We start from the raw sequence: 17,394 nt of genomic DNA on the forward strand, positions 1-17,394 counted from the left end.
TGCTCCCAGACTCTAAGGTACAGTAACTTCCTAGCTAGCGGATGGATTCCTGCTTGGATATTTCTGGGGTTTGTATTATCAATTACTCAGTATCTTACTGTTCATAAGAGAATGAAATCCTAGGGCTCAAGTATTGCCTAGGCCTATCCTGGCCTACTACATAAATCTGGGTTTCACTCGAGGCAGAGCAAAACAGCCACCCTCCCTGACATCTAGCTGCTAACACCACCAGAGCTTTGGCCCAAGTAAATGGCTGATCAACGAGATCACCCTCAAAGCATTCCCTGAGTGTGTAACAGGCTGCAGTATGAACTGGTGGGGGCCAACCTCTCGGCCCCATTCTGGGGTAGGAACTTGGTACTCTTTAAAGCCAATTTAAAAATCCGAAATACTTGATTTCACCTTTCATTTTTCCTTGGAGTTCGATTTAGGTGCAAAGCTTTTCTCCCAAGCACAAACCATCTCAAATGAGCCTGGGGCCCAACTTACAAGCTCTTTAAATTAATTACAAACACTCATCAAATTCAGAAGCACCATAACCTGGTTGTGATGTCCTGAAGGCCAAACATATATTAGGAAAATACCATACCTGATGCCTATGCAGTCCCTGGCCTTGCTCCTCTATTATTCTCTAGTTCTCTACCTCAGATTTATCTCTAGCACCCATCCCAGTAGGATATAAGCCCTGATGAATGCTCTAAGTGCGCCACCAATTCATAGAAAAGTTTGTGTGTGTATCCCTCCTACCTTACCTGGGCAAGCTGTAGAAGTCCAACCAGTTAATTAAGCAAAACCCACCCATCAATTAACACTGCTTGTGTCTAATCACACAGCCCCAACCATCAAGGAGCTCTGTGGATGAAGACTGTAAAACTGCCCTCATATTTTCCTCCTCTCAGAACTCATGTCACTTACCACCCCATGTTGACAGGGGCTTGCTATAACTCATGATGACCTATGTAAGGACCATGGTGTGGGTGCTTACCTTCGTCCTCAAGACCGTTGCAATACACAAGGTGCTTTGAGATTATTATTTGAAGGTCTTGCTCATCTGTCTTAATTTGTAGAGGGATGGAACCTGCCTCTTGGAACTTGTTTTTCTTCAGAGAGAGGGGGACCAAGCTGTAAAACTCAGATATGGGGTTGGAGTCCAACCTTCCCAAGTTTGTGGGGGTCTGTGAGCTCCAGTGAGGCATAACTGGAACGAGTGTCATTTATAACACACTTTTAACATGAAACTCTGCTTGGATCTTTGCACCATGGGGGAAAAGGGTGAAAAGTCTTGTCATCCCATTTTGCAGTTAATAGATTTTAAGGCCAGAGCGATGATTGGATCATCTAGTGTGACCTCTGCATTACACAGGCGAGAGCGTTCAACCCAGGGATTCCTGTGAACGAAGAGCACCCCGCTGCATTGTTCTACCTGCTAGACACATATCTGCTTTCACTGACAGCAAGATCAGCGGTGCTGATTTATGGGGGGAGGGATAGCTCAGTGGTTTGAGCATTAGCTTGCTAAACCCAGGGTTGTGAGTTCAATCCCTGAGGGGGCCATTTGGGGCAAAAATTGGGGATTGGTCCTGCTTTGAGCAGGAGGTTGGACTAGATGATGTCCTGAGGTCCCTTCCAACCCTGAGATTCTATGATTCTATGTGAGACTAAATCCCAAATCACTGAAGTTTTGCTAAAGCTTGCCAGAGTACCGCTGCTGGCTGGGTGTGTACAAACAGCCTGAAGAAGAGCTCTGTATAGCTCAAAAGCTTATCTCTTTCACCCACAGAAGTTGGTCCAATAAGAGATATTACCTCACCCACCTTATCTCTCTAACATCACATCGGCAGCCCCAGAGCCCATACTTTCTAAACCACTGCCCTCCATGGCAGGTTAGATACATAGGATTTGTCGCCATTTCCCTGGGTGTTTTCACATTAAAGGTTGATATTTAGAGATGGACAGCCCCTCCGTTACTCACAGCGGGCCTGGACTTAGCACCTCTGCAAATCAGGCCGCAAACTCCCCTCAAATAAAGAAATCGGATCCCTGCCTCATGCAGCAAATTCTTAGCCTACGTTCTCCTCCCAAATCTGCAGAGGGAAGCAAATCTGGTTCTGTATCTGGGTCTACAATTCCCCATACAAAGGGGGACAAAGGCAATTGTGATGTGGACACATGTCCACCGAGAACGGGATTGAGACCATCAATTCATTTCACACAGACTGTCGAACAATTGTCAGATGGTAACAACTTTCAATTGCTACTCGAGTCTCATCTGAACCAATGGTGTTGGTCCTGCTTTGAGCAGGGGATTGGACTAGATGACCTCCTAAAATGTCTTTCAACCCTAATCTTCTATGATTCTATGATAATACGCCGAAGTCCAGATCTGGTTCTGAACCCTGTGGCTTGCTGCTGTCTCTAGTCATTATCTGATCTGAAACATAGGGAAAAAGAAAAGGAGTACTTTTGGCACCTTAGAGACTAACAAATTTATTAGAGCATAAGCTTTCGTGAGCTACAGCTCACTTCATCGGATGCATCTAATATGCTCTAATAAATTTGTTAGTCTCTAAGGTGCCACAAGTACTCCTTTTCTTTTTGCGAATACAGACTAACACGGCTGCTACTCTGAAACATAGGGAGTGACCCATAATGGTGAAAGGCATTGTTGCCATTATCCATCACCTGATCCCTTCCCCTGCTTCTGGTGCTTGATCTCAGTCTCCCCATCCCTGAAGGCTGTGAACATTAAGGACCCACATTAATACTCCCCTGCCTTTTTCTCCAAGTGTAAACTCTCTAAGGTATGTCTCAGTCAGCATGGAGAGCTCTGAGCAAAGGCAGCTCACTATTTCCCCTTTAACCAGTTTGCCTTTCTTGATCTCCTTTACTGGAATAAAACATACATATCAAGTTCATTTCAGCCGGAAACACCACAAGTAAAACACCATCAGCCCCTAGAGACGGGCACAGATCCCACCTCTCTAGCACCCCCTTCTTGGGTAGTTTGGGGTGGTATTGAAGCTTTGACTCTTCACTCAGAGATGGGTAAGCAGCAAGGGAACTGCAGCCTACAACAGCAAATAGTATTCTTGGAGGAGAGATGTACAATCAGTGCTTAATTTGTAATGAAAGAGGTGCTGAGGCTCAAGCAATTAAGTGCCAGGCCTCTACCAATTTTTTTACATTCATAACTAATGCAGCAAGCCCAGTGGTGCCAGGGCTCTGAACTGCCAGGCCTAGAAGTGCTGGGCTCAGCCCTGGCACAAATGAAGCAATTTGCACGATGAATTGCTTAGAATTTCACTCACACCGAGTGATGATGGGAAGGACTGGAAGGGATTCCACTCTGGCAAATAGCCTGGGCTTTCTCCGGTGAGCAGAGGTAGCCCTGTGTTGTGGTGGGGAAATGCAAACACACACACATGTGGAACGCCCCCTGAACATTACACAGCAGCTTTGAGCCACTCTGCTCAGCAGGGTGAATTTCAGCACCGACAGATGTGTTTTTATATAAATCAAAATAAATAACCAAAACAAACATCTCACATTGCCCACCTCGATTTTTGTTCTCTCTGTTCAAACACGAAGGGCAAGTGCTGCAGGCGGACCGGGAAGCTCCCTTTTTCCCCACGAAAAGCAGATGTGTCCAAATGTCCATGTGGGAGGCAAATGTCCACCCAAGATAGTCCCATCCAGCAAAGGAAGCAACTGCACAATGACAGCTGGGGAAACGGAAGTGTGCTGGCCTAGGTTGAAATCCACACACAGCTGAACATACCATGTTGCCAGCATTTTGCTGGCAGTTTTACACAGCCCTTGGCTTTGTCTTCACTGACACAAAGGTGTGTGTTTTTTACAGTACAATAACTAAGGCTAAGATGTAGTCATGGGTATTTTTAAGTCAGGGGTATTTATAGTAAAAGTCATGGACAGGTCACAGGTCATGAATATTTGTTTATTGCTCATGACATCTCCATGACTTTTACTATAAACACCCCTGACTAAACCTTAGCTGCTCCTGGGGCCCTTGGGCACCATTGCTCTGGGGGAACCTTGGGGGCCGATGGCTGGCCTCTGCTTGACAGCAGGGGCTGACTGCATCTGGCCAGCCATTGCTCTGAGGCCCCTGGGGCCAGCTGCTTGGATGGCTCTGGGGTCAGCCACACTGGCCACTGCAGAAGTCCCAGAAAGTCACTGAATTCATGACTTCCATGAACTCCATGACAAAGGTCATGCAGCCTTAACAATAACTAACCCAAGATCCTTATCTCACTGTAAAATTCTAAGTGGAGACAAGGCACTTGTAGTGTTACCATGAGGTAGCTAGGCAGGACTAGCACCATACCCCTGCCTGGGGTCTACCTCACTTTGCTTACCTCATGGTAAAACTACAGTGTCTTGTTTTTCCAGCGGGATAGCTAACGTGCATTAGATACCCTGTGACAAAAACCCACCTCTTTCCGTCAGTGAAGGAAGACCTAGCCCTAGGCAGGACAAACAGCAGCAGAAAGCATTTTGCATGGGTGGTAATGCATAAGCAGCATAAATCTTGGGTCTGACAAACACTTGTCCTTGTTTTCCTCCTGGATGAAGCTCCCTAGATCCAGACCAACCACAGGACTGCTAACCCCGTCAGTTCCTTGGCATATAACGCACATGCTGATATCCCTGGAATTTAAACTTTGGATTGCTCTCTTGCTGCAAGCTGTCACCTTTCCCCTGTGTCTCTGTTTCAAAAATCTCGCTTACTACCGAGGCCAGGGGCGGTGGGTCTTCTTCCGAGCACGCGGTGAAGCTGTCACTGTCGCTTGCAATGCCCTCATCCTCTGCAAGCTTTAAAGTCTGGAAGCAAACAAGCTGCCCATCAAGAGGGAAGCCCTCGGAGTCCTCGCTGACAAGAGGCTTCCCATTCAGCCCCTCCATCAACACAGTCACCTGAAGGAAGGCATCTCCTTGGCCGACATGTTGCCCACGTCCACTAGTAGCAGGATATCTGGCTTCAGTGAGAGAGAAGTCTCCCAAGGACGAACTCTCGGAAAAGAAGGATTTCTCGCTGTCTTGGAACCCAGAGGTGTCCTCCTCGGCCGAGCCTCTTCTCCAAATAAGCTGAGAGAACTCTAACCCTGCTAGGTTAGACACAGATCCTCCCTCAAGGTGGGAGCCACCCAGTTCAGAGCCCAAGTGGGACTCTTGGTGACCCATGCTGGCTGCTTGGCAGTTGGGAGCTCTCTTCGGGAACTGAGGCATTTCAGTGTAGGGTCTGAAACTGCTGCTGTCATCCTCCTCCTCTTCCTCCCAGAGTGAGAGGAGAGAAGCCTTTAGTGATACATTGTTCCTCACTGAAGGACCACTCCTCCCTCCCAATGCTGGCTTCTCCATGCAGATGAGGTCTTCTTCAAAGAACTCCTTTTCGCTGGGCTCCTTCTCAAGGATCTTCCCAGGAGCTCTGAAATGGGAGAAATCCTAGCGGGAAGAGAAATGAGATTGGCAGGTTAAAGGGGGTTTTCATTTTGACAAATACTTTTTAAAGCAACCATAATGGGCATGGGAAGTGGCAGAGAGCCTGGAGAATGGCTCTTATTGTGGGCCTGTACAGCACAATGTACAGCACAGTCCCAACTGACTTCAGTTAGGGTGACCAGACGTTCCATTTTTAAAGGGACAGTCCCGTATTTAAGCTCTCCTGCAGGTATCCAGACTTTTTCTTAAAAACAGGCAAATGGTCCTGCTCGCCAGCCACCCACCCACCAGTGGTGAAGCGGGGGGGGGGGGGTGTCCAGTGGCGGACAATGGGGGTGGGTGCGCAAGGCTAGTGGTGGGGCAAAGATGCAGCGTGCGGGGCTGGCCGCTCCCCCTCCTGGTTCATCAACACAGCCCCTGCTGTGTGCCAGCTCTCGGCCAACAGGCCCCTGCCATCCCGTCCTGTTTCTGGCTGGTGTTGGCTGTGTGCTGTGGTGGCTGGTGAGTGCTGGCAGGCACCAGGTGATGGCCAGTTACATGTCGCCTCTGCTGCCCACCCATCATCCCCTTACATGCTCCCTCTCTAACTGTCCTCTCCCTGCTTTGCTCCTTCGCTCCCTCTGTTCCTCCATATCCCCCCCAGCGGGTTGTGTCCTGCTCCCAGCGCTGTGTGGAGAACCCCTGGTCAGAGTGTTCAGCTCACCAACAGCGCTGGCATGGGGAAGCCTCTCCGCCCCTCAGCTAAGCTCTGAAGTGCCAGGATTGGGGCGGGGAGAAGCAATTTCCAGCCTCTTCACACCTGAATCTGCAGGCTCCACAGCAGCCCTCAGGGCAGAGGCTTAGCACCCTCTTCAGCACCCCACCCCCGGGTCTTGCCCCCAGGGAGCGCGGGGCTGCTCCATCCCCTAGGAATCCTCCCTTCCTGAACCACTCCTCTGGCTGGTTTCACTGAAGCCCCTGCAGTCAGGTTCCCTGGGCCCTGGTGCAAAATACATTCTTAGGGCTTAACCCCTTCCTGCCTGCGCTATAGCCGAGGTGGCTGGCTCATGTGGGTGCCCAGCAGCAGCCTGGAGGTGCTAGCTGCCTTTTGACACTGTGTGGGCAGAAAGGGACAAGCTGCTTCCAGCCACACTGGGGGTGGGGGGTGGAGAGGAGATGAGCTCTGCAACTACACGGGCCAGGTCATACCTTCCCTGGGGGGAGGGATAGCTCGGTGGTTTGAGCATTGGCCTACTAAACCCAGGGTTCAATACTTGAGGGGGCCATTTAGGGATCTGGGGAAAAAATTGGGGATTGGTCCTGCTCTGAGCAGGGGATTGGACTAGATGACCTCCTGAGGTCCCTTCCAACCCTGATATTGTATGATTCCCCCCTCCTCCCCTGCGGCTGGAAGCAGCTCCTGTCCCTTCCATACCCCTAGTCTTTTTTGTTTCCCTTTTTCTGAACCATTTCCAATTCCAATATATCTTTTTTGAGATGGGGCAACCACATCTGCACGCAGTATTCAAGATATGGCCGTACCAGGGATTTATATAGAGGCAAGATGATATTTTCTGTCCTATCATCTATCCCTTTCCTAAGCCTTGTGTGCTACCACTGTTCAAATACACTGAAATATGCATTATCTGATTTCAACTCGGGACCCAATCCTGAGATGTGCGGAGGAAATCGGGAAGAGTTGCAGGAACACTGCAGCTTCCAGGATTGACCCAATAATGCAGTCTTTCCATACCAAAGCTTGAGGCCTCTTCTCTCTCTTGGCAGCTTGTTTACATAGACATAGGATGGAGGCAGCAGCAGCGCAAAGGAAAAGCAGGATGAGCAATGGGACTGCAATGGTGACGAGGAACTTCCAGTCCATGACTGCAAGGGAGAAAGCCAAGAAATAGTTCTGTTGCTGTGGACATGTTCTACAAATACTATTAGCTTCTTACAGAGGACTTCCCATCCATCAATCTCAAATCTCAGTGTCATTCTCCTCATTTGACAACAGCCTTGACAAGGGAGTGATTTGGCCAGCAGGTCAATGAGCAAACCAGGGACAGAACTCAGGTCTGCCCACATCCAGACTAGCATCCTGTCTAGAGCTGGTCAAAACCTAATTCATTTTTTTACAGAAAACGTTGCTGAAAATGGAAAAAACCAAACAACCTTTTAATCTCGGTTCTCCATGGACAATTTATATTTTCAGGGGAAATTTAATTACCAAAAATTCTGGGCTGAAAAAACAGATTATTTTGGCTAAAATATTTTGGTTTATAGCCAAAGTCTTTCAGTTTTTTGGGCATTTTGGTTTTTGACAAAAATTTCCACAGAAAGGAGTCACTTTTTTTGCAAAACCAGCCTCTTTCCTGGACCACCCAATTCTCCATTAAAAACCAGTTTGGATGGAAAAATTTCCTCCCAGCCCTGCCCCTTCCCACTGATCCATTTGGTCCCTCCCAGCAGAGCCGTACCTTTGGGCTTTAACAGCACGCACACTGGCTTGGAGAACTTGCTGTGTTTTAGTTGGATTGCTTGGAAGGAAGCCCTGGCACTCAGGCAGTAATTGCCGCTGAACCCGGAAGTGTTGATTGTTACCTTGTCCTGCTTCATGTTGTCATAGTACTGCTTCTGCTGAGACACAAGGAAAACGGAGGGTTGGAGACAGCTGGGGTTCTCTGTTCAGACCTGGATCCTCTGTTTAGACTCTGGAGGGACCTTTGTGACACGTCTTTCCTCTTCAGTGTGTAGATGTTAGTGAGGCAAGAACCACGTATGACTCAACAGACGCCTGGTCTGGCACTGGTATTTCTCATTTGACTATTTCAGTCTTCTAGGCCTTGGCTGCGCTAGGGGTGGGGGTAGGGGATGTTAATTTGCACTGGGTGTTTTGCACACTAACTGGTGCAAGTAAGACAGCCTACTCTGTATACACAACATCAGCTGTTCTCTGCTTCAATACCTATCAGCGTGTCTCACACTTTGGACTTTGTGTGGAAGATGTGGGCAAGTATCCCATGAGGCTTTGCTTCTTTGCAGAACTCTATGTATCCTGGGACTTTTGTCTCTGTACATTGTAGGATATATAGCAGAAGGAACTGGAATCAAGCTACTATTCCCATGATTCCCTATTATTATTCCCTACTATTCCCAAATCCAACCCTCTCCCCTCCCCAGAACTTTACAGACATTTGGACCAAGATCCAAGCTTTGCATCTCCAGTACGTATCTATGCCTAATCCAATGAAACACTGGTCTTCTGACCTTGTCTTCAGTTCCGGCTTCCCAGAAGTCCAGGTCATACTTCAGACCGATAAAGGCTTCATTCACACAGGAGGCCAGGGGGAAAGTGGCACTCACGTTGATTGTACTTTCCGTCACGCTCACTTTTAGTGCCGGGGGAGCCAGTTCCACTGTAATTGAGTGCCCAGATGTTAGAGCAGCACTCGCATAGATCCTAGTATGCAGCCCAAAGCCAGCCACCCAAACAGGCCACATACAAAGCAACCCTGGACACTAAGATTTTGTGAAGCTCAGGCTCTTCCTTAGATGGCTACAAAGAGTTCAAAGCCAGTGCTCAGGCCCGCCGACAGCAATTCAGGGCCCCAGGGCACAACAGTCAGCGGGCCCCCATGCATGCACAAGCCGAACCTGCGCGGACGCGGTCCGCCTGACATTTGGGCGGTGCTGTGCCTGTGCTGGCTGGTGCCCAGCAAGCTGCTGGCTACGCTCTTCCTCACAGCCAGGGCTTCCACATACCCGCCCGGTTGGGTTGCCAACTGTCTAATCGCGCAAACCCAAAAACCCTTGCTCTACCCCCTGTCCCGCCTCTTCTTCTGGGAGGGAATTTGGGTGCGGGAAGGGATGCGGGGTCGGACTCTGGGAGGGAGTTTCGGTGCGGGCTTTGGGAGGGAGTTTGGGTGCAGAATGGGGTGCTTGCTCTGGGAGGGAGTTTGGGTGGAGGGTGCAGGGTCTAGGCTTGGGAAGGGGGGTTGGGGTGCAGGAGGGTTTCAGGGGGTCGGCGCTTATCTCGGGTGGCTCCCAAAAGCAACTGGCACACCCTTCTGACAATGTCTCCTAGGTGGGGGGCCTAGGGAGTCTCCGCCTGCCACTGCCCACAAGCACCACCCCCGCAGCTCCCATTGGCTGCAGTTCCCAGCCAATGGGAGCTGCAGAGTCTGACTTGGGGCGGGGGCAATGCGTGGAGACCCCCTCCCCAAGGGCTGCAGCAGCGCAGAGTGAAGGCGGGCAGGAAGCCTGCCTTAGCCCCGCTGTGCTGCCACCGGCGGCCCCTGGGCCCTTTTAAATCACCCAGGCCCCTGGGCAGTTGCCCCCGTTACCCCCCCGTCAGTGGGCCTGTCAGTGCTTTAAGCATCTGACTTGGCAATAGCCCCTTGATCTGCAGAAGCCACGATCTCAGTGAACATGTTGGATAACGAAGGACAAAGAGCTGCCGATCAGAAACTCCCCAATGGGCACTGTCCTTCCCCCAGGGGAGGTTGTTGAGACTCAGCTCTCTGCATAGGGCCTACAGTTGTAGTGTGGGTCTGTTCTATTCAGTTTCTTATGCCGTGTCCAGCACCATGGTATCTGAGCACCTTACGAAATCTTACAAGCATGGAGGAGAGTAGAGGGAAACTCCAAACTCTTCTAGTCCTGTGGGAGCATCACACAAACATTCTCTCTGGAAAGGCTGTTCAGCCATAACATAGACTAACAATAACATACCATCAAAATGATATTCCATGACTCCCGACTCCACCCAAGGGGACCTGCGCCCTGCTGACCGGGCTTTGACACGGGCGCTGAATTTGTTGTACAGGTCTGGCACACAAGTCAGATTGCAGGTGGTTTGGGAAATATTTCTGCAGTGTTGGACCTTTTCCCAGTGCTTTAAGTGATCCCATCTGAAAGAAGAAACAAAACCAACACAGGGTTGAACATCTAGTGCTTCTTTGGGCTAGCAGGGGTGGCGTTTTGCAGAACTAGCACCAAACATGGCTGAGGGCTTACGGCAGAGCTCTCCCTACATTTGCCTATTCCCAGGGATTGGCCCTGGCAAAGGGACAGAGCCCAAATTCTAATTATTTAAATGGCCTCAAAGATTTACATTCTGCTTTACAGCTAAAGAATGAAAGGAAGGATCGCCCAGTGGTTAGGGTGCAAACCTGGAACTCAGGCAACCATGGATCAAATCCCCTTTTCTGACTCAGACTTCCTGGGTGACCTTGGGAAAATCACACACGCTGTGATACTGGTGGGGGCGTGGTGTAGAGTACGTGTAGCTACATACTGTAGTGAAAAGTGGGGTGCATGGGAAATTCTCTGGCAGCAAGGAAGCTGCTGCAGCCTTTCCCCACTGTTTCCTCCATGCCAGAGCCTTTCCCTGCCGCAGGGAAAGCCTCTGTCAGCGGGGAAAGGCTCTGGCAGAGGGGAGGTAGCAGGACGCTACACTGCTAAAAATAGCAGTCCAGACATGGGAGGCCCAGCTTGGGCATGTAGGGCTGTGTAGGGTACACATGCTAAGGTTCTGGTGTGTTCTACTCTGCAGGGCTAAGCAGGGCTTCGCCGTCTACAGTGCTATTTACTCCTGTGCTGTGGGGCGTGCTACCTCTGTACTCCACACACCGTGATAAGCATAGACACAGCCTTAGTGTCCGTGCCTCTGTTTCCTCATCTGTAAAACAGGGATAATAGCACTGCCCTGCCATGCCTTGCAGGGATGCCATGATGAGCAGCACATTAAACACAGTCAGGCACTCAGATATTACATATGAGTACTTAAGGTAGAAGGAATGAGGCCCAGCCTCTTCCCTAAAAACCTTTACAACCCCAGGCCAAGATTTTCAAATGTGACTCGTAATCTTGGGCACCTCTGGGGGTTTTTTGGGTGCCCTACTTGAGCTGGCTTAAAAGGTCCTGAGTTCCAGAGAGATGGTCCTCTGCAACTCCTGAGGATCAGATCCCTTGAAAGTGTCTCACACTGGGGCCCGCAAATCACTTTTGAAACTCTTAGCTTAAGCTCATTGGGCCTACTCCCTGCCCGTGGAGGCCAGTGGAAAGGCTCCCATTGACATCCCTGCGGGATGGATCAAGATCTGCAAGTCCTCCCAGTGTGGGCTGCACAAGCAGGCCCTGGGGAAGAGAGGCAAACACAGGCAGGAGGAGAGGCAGCCCAGGGGAGGGAAGGCTGAGAGAGGATCAAAGGAAGGGGTGGTTTGAAGCAGTGGGTTTTAAGGAGAGAGAAGGAAGAGAGAGATTGTGCTTGGTAGATGAAAACAAGGGGCCAGATTCTCCACTCTGCTGCACCAGCTTCCTGCTGGTGAAACGGCATGTCTCCAGTTACATGGTCATCAACGGAAAGACGTCTACTGACTTGGCTCAGGCCTCAAAGAACCAGACCCATGGGAACTGACACCACCTGGAGAGGGAGGCAAGGCCGGAAGCAGGGGCCAGCTGAAGGGAGATCAGCAAGGAGAGAGACCCTCTAGGGAGAGGTGAATGAGGAAGGCAGAGCTTGGGGCAGGTGAAATTAAGGAACTTGAAATTGCAGTGGTAAGAGGCAGGAAGCCAGACAGGGACCACAGGGGTGTGCTCAGAATGGCAGGGGAGAAAGGGAATTTTAGCAGCCAGGCAAACAGAGGGCAAACAGCACAGCACAGAGGGCAAACACGGCCCTGCTGGCCTGGGCAGCGCCGGGGAACACTTTTAACCAGGCTCTAAGTTGCCTGCACCCCAGCTCCCCTCAGTGCTCTACATAGGGTTGCCAACTTTTAGTCGCAAAAAACAGAACACTCTGGCCCCACCCCCTGCCCCACCCCTGCTCACTCCTTCCCCCCTCCCTCTGTTGCTTGCTCACCCCCACCCTCACTCACTTGCTCATTTTCAGCTCATTTTCACCCCCTCTCACAGGGATTGGAGTCTGGGAGGGGGTGAGGGTTCTGGCTGGGGGGTGTGGGAAGGGGCTCTGGGCTGGGGCTAAGGGGTTTGGAGTGTGGGAGGGGGCTCTGAGCTGAGGCTGGCGGTTGGGGTGCGGGAGGGGATATGGGCTCTGAGCTGGGGGTGCAGGCTCTGGGGTGGGGCCAGAAATGAGGGGTTCAGAGTGCGGGAGGGGGCTCTGGACTGGGGCCAAGGGCTTCGGAGTGCAGGGGGTGGTTCCAAGCTGGGGCAGGGGGTTGGGGTGCAGGAGGGAGTGGAGTGTGCAGGCTCCAGGAGGACGTTTGGGTGCGGGAGGGGGCTCAGGGCTGGGGCAGAGGGTTGGGGTGTGGGAGAGGGTTTGGGCTCCAGGCGGCGCTTAACTCAGGTGGCTTCCAGGAAGCTGCCAGCATGTCTCTTGGCTCCTAGGTGGAGGCATGGCCAGGTGGCTCTGTGCGCTGCCTTGCCTGCAGGCATCACCCCCGTAGCTCCCATTGGCTGTAGTTCCCAGCCAGTGGGTGCTACAGAGCTGGCGCTCACGGCAGGGGCAACACACACAGCTTCCCTGGCAGCGCCTCCACCTAGGGGCTGCAGAGAGATGTCCCTGCTTCTGGAGAACTGCGTGGAGCCAGGTAGGGAGACTACCAGCCCTGTGCCAATGGGACTTTTAATGGCCTGGTCAGCAGTGCTGACCGGAGCCGCCAAGTTCCCTTTTCGACTGGTGTTCCAGTTGAAAACCAGACCTCTGGCAATCCTAGCCCTACAAGGGATGGCCCTGTACCTGATCAGTTTGTTTGTGGGCCTGGTCCATCCAGCATAAAAAGCTATGAACAGACCCCGCTAATAGAACCGCCATACACAGTTATCTCCATGCCCCAACTGCCATGGGGAACAAGCCCCTAGGCACTCCTAGTCATTTTCCCTTGCGGGACACCCACCTTCGGTATCTCACAGTATACAGCACATCTGGCGGGGACCCCTCCCCGGGGAGCCACGTCAAAACCATGCCAAAATCCTTCGACAGCAGCATCACGTTGCGGGGGGGGGACAGTGGCACGGTGGGCTGCCCCAGAGCTACAGATCCTGGAAAGGAAGGAAATAGGAAGGAAAAGTTATTCAAATGCTCCAGCCTTGATTCTGGGGCTAGGACGGGTTTGGGCGCTCATGGGAGAACAGCACATGTGAGGACCTACTGCTCTCTGATGCCTTCCTGCAGCACTCCCAATGGGCGTGATTCACCCCGGTCCTGGGGGGTGTTTGGACCATGTTTTGGTTTTGCCCATTTTCCGGCCCCTCAGGCTTTGTCCTTCAAGCACAAGAACAAGCTCAGTGCACCTGAGTCCAGCCTCAACGAGAGCATAGGCTTCCCATGCTTTTCTCAACCATTAAAAGCAGCTTGGGTTCAGATCTGGCTCCGGGGAAAGGACTGGATCAGTTCTTAGTTTACATGCTCTGCCTTCAGTTCCTACAGAAATTCCTCAGACAACTGTTTCAATTCCAATTTTTAAAAACATCACTCCCAAAATTCCAGATTTCAGAGTCCGAAGCAGGCCAAGGCCCTGCCAGCCCTACACACCAGGCACCTGGGGTTTTCAGGACAGAACCAATTTCTAGCCATCTCTGCTCCTTCAGTAAGATGCTTTTTAGGGTAGATCCACATCTGAGGTGTAGGTGTGATGCCCAGCTCATGTAAATGGACCTGCACTAGCTCTGTGTGAGCAAGCGCCTAAAAATAGCAGCATGTCCACAGCAGCACTGGCAGGGAACAATCCTGCCTGACCCCCTGGACCTGGGCCCAGGCCCCCACAGACACACTGCTAGTTTTAGGCACTAGCGTGGGTATATCTCCATGAACAGGGAATCGCACCTCCCATTTCAAATGTAGGCACACCTGAGAGGAAAACCTTTCATTTGACATTTATCCACCCCAGAGCCTTTCACTCCTGTTTACATGGCCAAGGCCCCATCCACAGAGACTTTGAGTGCTTTGGCAAAGACAAAGCAAAAAGGATACGCTATGCTTGGACTATGCCTTTAACATGAGCAAAGCAGCACAAAGATGTCCATACCATACCTAGAATCTGTTGTAAGGAAGACAGAGCTAACAGGACTCTGATTCTCCCGGTAGACATGCTGAAGTCGCGACTTCCTGCTTGTAATGTGTTTCTTTTCTTATGACCACTTTCATTATCCAGTTTCCTGTAATAAATAGTGTTGCCTGTCAGCCACCCACAGGAGAACACACGAACCACTCCCTGAGATAAAGTTAGCTTCACATATGAGCTGCAATCCAATGGCTGAGCTGTACTTTGAACATAGGACACCTGTATATAAGGGCATGCAGCTCCCCGTTTAACGACTGCTGTAATAAAAGAAAACAACTCTCAACCTTCAATGATAAATATGCTCTAGCCTTCCCTTCCAAAGTCCGTTACAAAATACCTCTGCTTCCAAATAGCCTTCTGGTGTCGGGAAGTATTCTTAGATCCATACATAGATTTTAGGGGCAGAAAAGATCATTATGATTACCCAGCCCTGTGTGTTTAGTAGCAGGCTAAAGAATTTCATCCAGTCATTCCTGTGTTGAGACTATATCTTGGGGTTGAGCATATTTTTAGAAGATATTATTATGCCCATTTTACAGATGGGGAAACTGAGTCACAGAGATGTGGAAAGTGACCTGCCAAAGTCACACTGTGTATCAGTGGCAGAACTGGGACTAGACTCTAGGTCTACACCCAGTCACACCCCTGGCTGCTTTCTCACAGAGATCATAGATTTCTCCTTTGTGTATTGAGAACTGCTATTGCTCCAGGCTGACCCAGTGCACCCCCTTGCCGGTGGGTGTGGTGTTGCATGTGAGCCCTGATTTGATTTTTCCCTCACCAGCATTTCAACAAGTCCAGACAGACTGATAGATGATTGTGGAGAGTTTCATCAATTAACAAAAAAGGCAATGCAGAACATAAACAAAACTTTCACCCCAGCATCTCCGCTAGTGGAGATGCTCTAAACTGACGAGAGAAATGTTGAAATCTCGAAATCCCCTGCAAAAGGGAATGAGCTTTCTCCACCAAGCTCTGCCCAGAGGCTGGTTCGCTCACTGCCTGCCTGCATTGTGCCATGGAACCTTCACTTGTAGGAGAACCAACAAATGGGAGCAGGGTATGGGTGGCCATGGTTTTGTTCCTGTCATTGCCCCAGGGGCATCCCCTCATCCCCCTTCCCTGAGCACATTCCCAGCCACTCTCAGGAGATGCTCAAGTCCTGGGCACCAGCAACTCTTTAGGATGCCTCAGATCTCAGTGAGGGATCTACTGTGTCTGTTAATGAGGATGGAGAGTGTGCTGGGTCTGCAAGGCTCCCCTGTGGTGGTGAACAGGACAGCTGGGGAGAGACAGGCACACAGGAGGTGTGAGCAATGCACAGAGAGACAGCGAATGCACATGTGTGTGCTAGGGCTGCCTGCACACATGTGCCTGGAAAGAAAGGCTGACACATAGGGTTGTTGGTAGCTAGGTGATCTTTATCCCTAGTCAGGATCCCTAGTCAGAGTAGCAACCTTGTTAGTCTGTATTTGCAAAAAGAAAAGGAGTACTTGTGGCACCTTAGAGACTAACAAATTTATTTGAGCATAAGCTTTCGTGAGCTACAGCTCACTTCATCGGATGCATTTGGTGGAAAATACAGAGCGGAGATTTATATACACACACAGAGAACATGAAACAATGGGTTTTATCATACACATACCCTAGTCCCCAGTCACCTGACATGGTTCAGGGTTATAACAGGTTAATACCCCCATCCATGGCAGAGGCCAGACAGTGTCCACTGATTACAGTGCTCAAAGAGGGTGACTCACCATGGTGAAGGTATAGGATGTTTCCAGACCTGGAATGTAGTTGCACGGAAGGAGTTGTAGACCAAGCTGGATGAGCAAACATCTTAGAGAGGTGATTAAGAAGAAGCAGAAAGCATACAGGGAGTGGAAGATGGGAGGGATCAGCAAGGAAAGCTACCTAATTGAGGTCAGAACATGTAGGGATAAAGTGAGACAGGCTAAAAGTCGAGTAGAGTTGGACCTTGCAAAGGGAATTAAAACCAATAGTAAAAAGTTCTATAGCCATATAAATAAGAAGAAAACTAAGAAAGAAGAAGTGGGGCCGCTTAACACTGAGGATGGAGTGGAGGTTAAAGATAATCTAGGCATGGCCCAATATCTAAACAAATACTTTGCCTGAGTCTTTAATAAGGCTAAAGAGGATCTTGGGGATAATGGTAGCATGACAAATGGGAAGGAGGATATAGAGGTAGATATTACCATATCTGAGGTAGAAGCAAAACTGAAACATCTTAATGGAACTAAATCAGGGGGCCCAGATAATCTTCATCCAAGAATATTAAAGGAATTGGCACCTGAAATTGCAAGCCCATTAGCAAGAATTTTTAATGAATCTGTAAACTCAGGAGTAGTACCGAATGATTGGAGAATTGCTAATATAGTTCCTATAGTGATCCGGGTAACTACAGGCCAGTTAGTTTGACATCTGTAGTATGCAAGGTCCTGGAAAAAATTTTGAAGGAGAAATTAGTTAAGGACATTGAAGTCAATGGTAAATGGGACAAAATACAACATGGTTTTACAAAAGGTAGATCGTGCCAAACCAACCTAATCTCCTTTTTTGAAAAAGTAACAGATTTTTTAGATAAAGGAAATGCAGTGGATCTAATTTACCTAGATTTCAGTAAGGCATTTGATACCGTGCCACATGTGGAATTATTAATTAAATTGGAGAAGAAGGGGGTCAATATGAACATCAAAAGGTGGATAAGGAATTGGTTAAAGGGGAGACTGCAACGGGTCCTACTGAAAGGCGAACTGTCAAGTTGGAGGGAGGTTACCAGTAGAGTTCCTCAGGGATCGGTTTTGGGACCAATCTTATTTAATCTTTTTATTACTGACCTTGGCACAAAAAGTGGGAGTGTGCTAATAAAGTTTGCAGATGATACAAAGCTGGGAGGTATTGCCAATTCGGA

General features: G+C 49.9%; 1 protein-coding gene across 2 annotated transcripts; it reads right to left on the minus strand.

Moving 5' to 3' along the window:
* Nucleotides 1–4,443: 4,443 nt before the first annotated feature.
* On the minus strand, nt 4,444–14,576 carry IFNLR1 (interferon lambda receptor 1). Of its 2 annotated transcripts, none has more exons than XM_038377846.2 (7): nt 14,432–14,576; nt 13,296–13,440; nt 10,171–10,349; nt 8,707–8,855; nt 7,917–8,073; nt 7,193–7,323; nt 4,444–5,463 (listed from the first exon to the last, which is right to left on the minus strand). In XM_038377846.2, the coding sequence occupies exons 1-7, from the start codon at nt 14,487–14,489 to the stop codon at nt 4,633–4,635; spliced, it is 1,650 nt and encodes a 549-aa protein (XP_038233774.1). In that variant the 5' UTR covers nt 14,490–14,576; the 3' UTR covers nt 4,444–4,632. The 2 variants fall into 2 exon arrangements, with proteins under 2 accessions (XP_038233774.1, XP_038233773.1); XM_038377845.2 differs by having other exon boundaries at nt 7,917–8,076.
* Between the last annotated feature and the right edge of the window lie 2,818 nt (nt 14,577–17,394).

The sequence above is a fragment of the Dermochelys coriacea genome, chromosome 19 (genome assembly GCF_009764565.3).
Source record: "Dermochelys coriacea isolate rDerCor1 chromosome 19, rDerCor1.pri.v4, whole genome shotgun sequence".
NCBI lineage: Eukaryota > Metazoa > Chordata > Testudines > Dermochelyidae > Dermochelys > Dermochelys coriacea.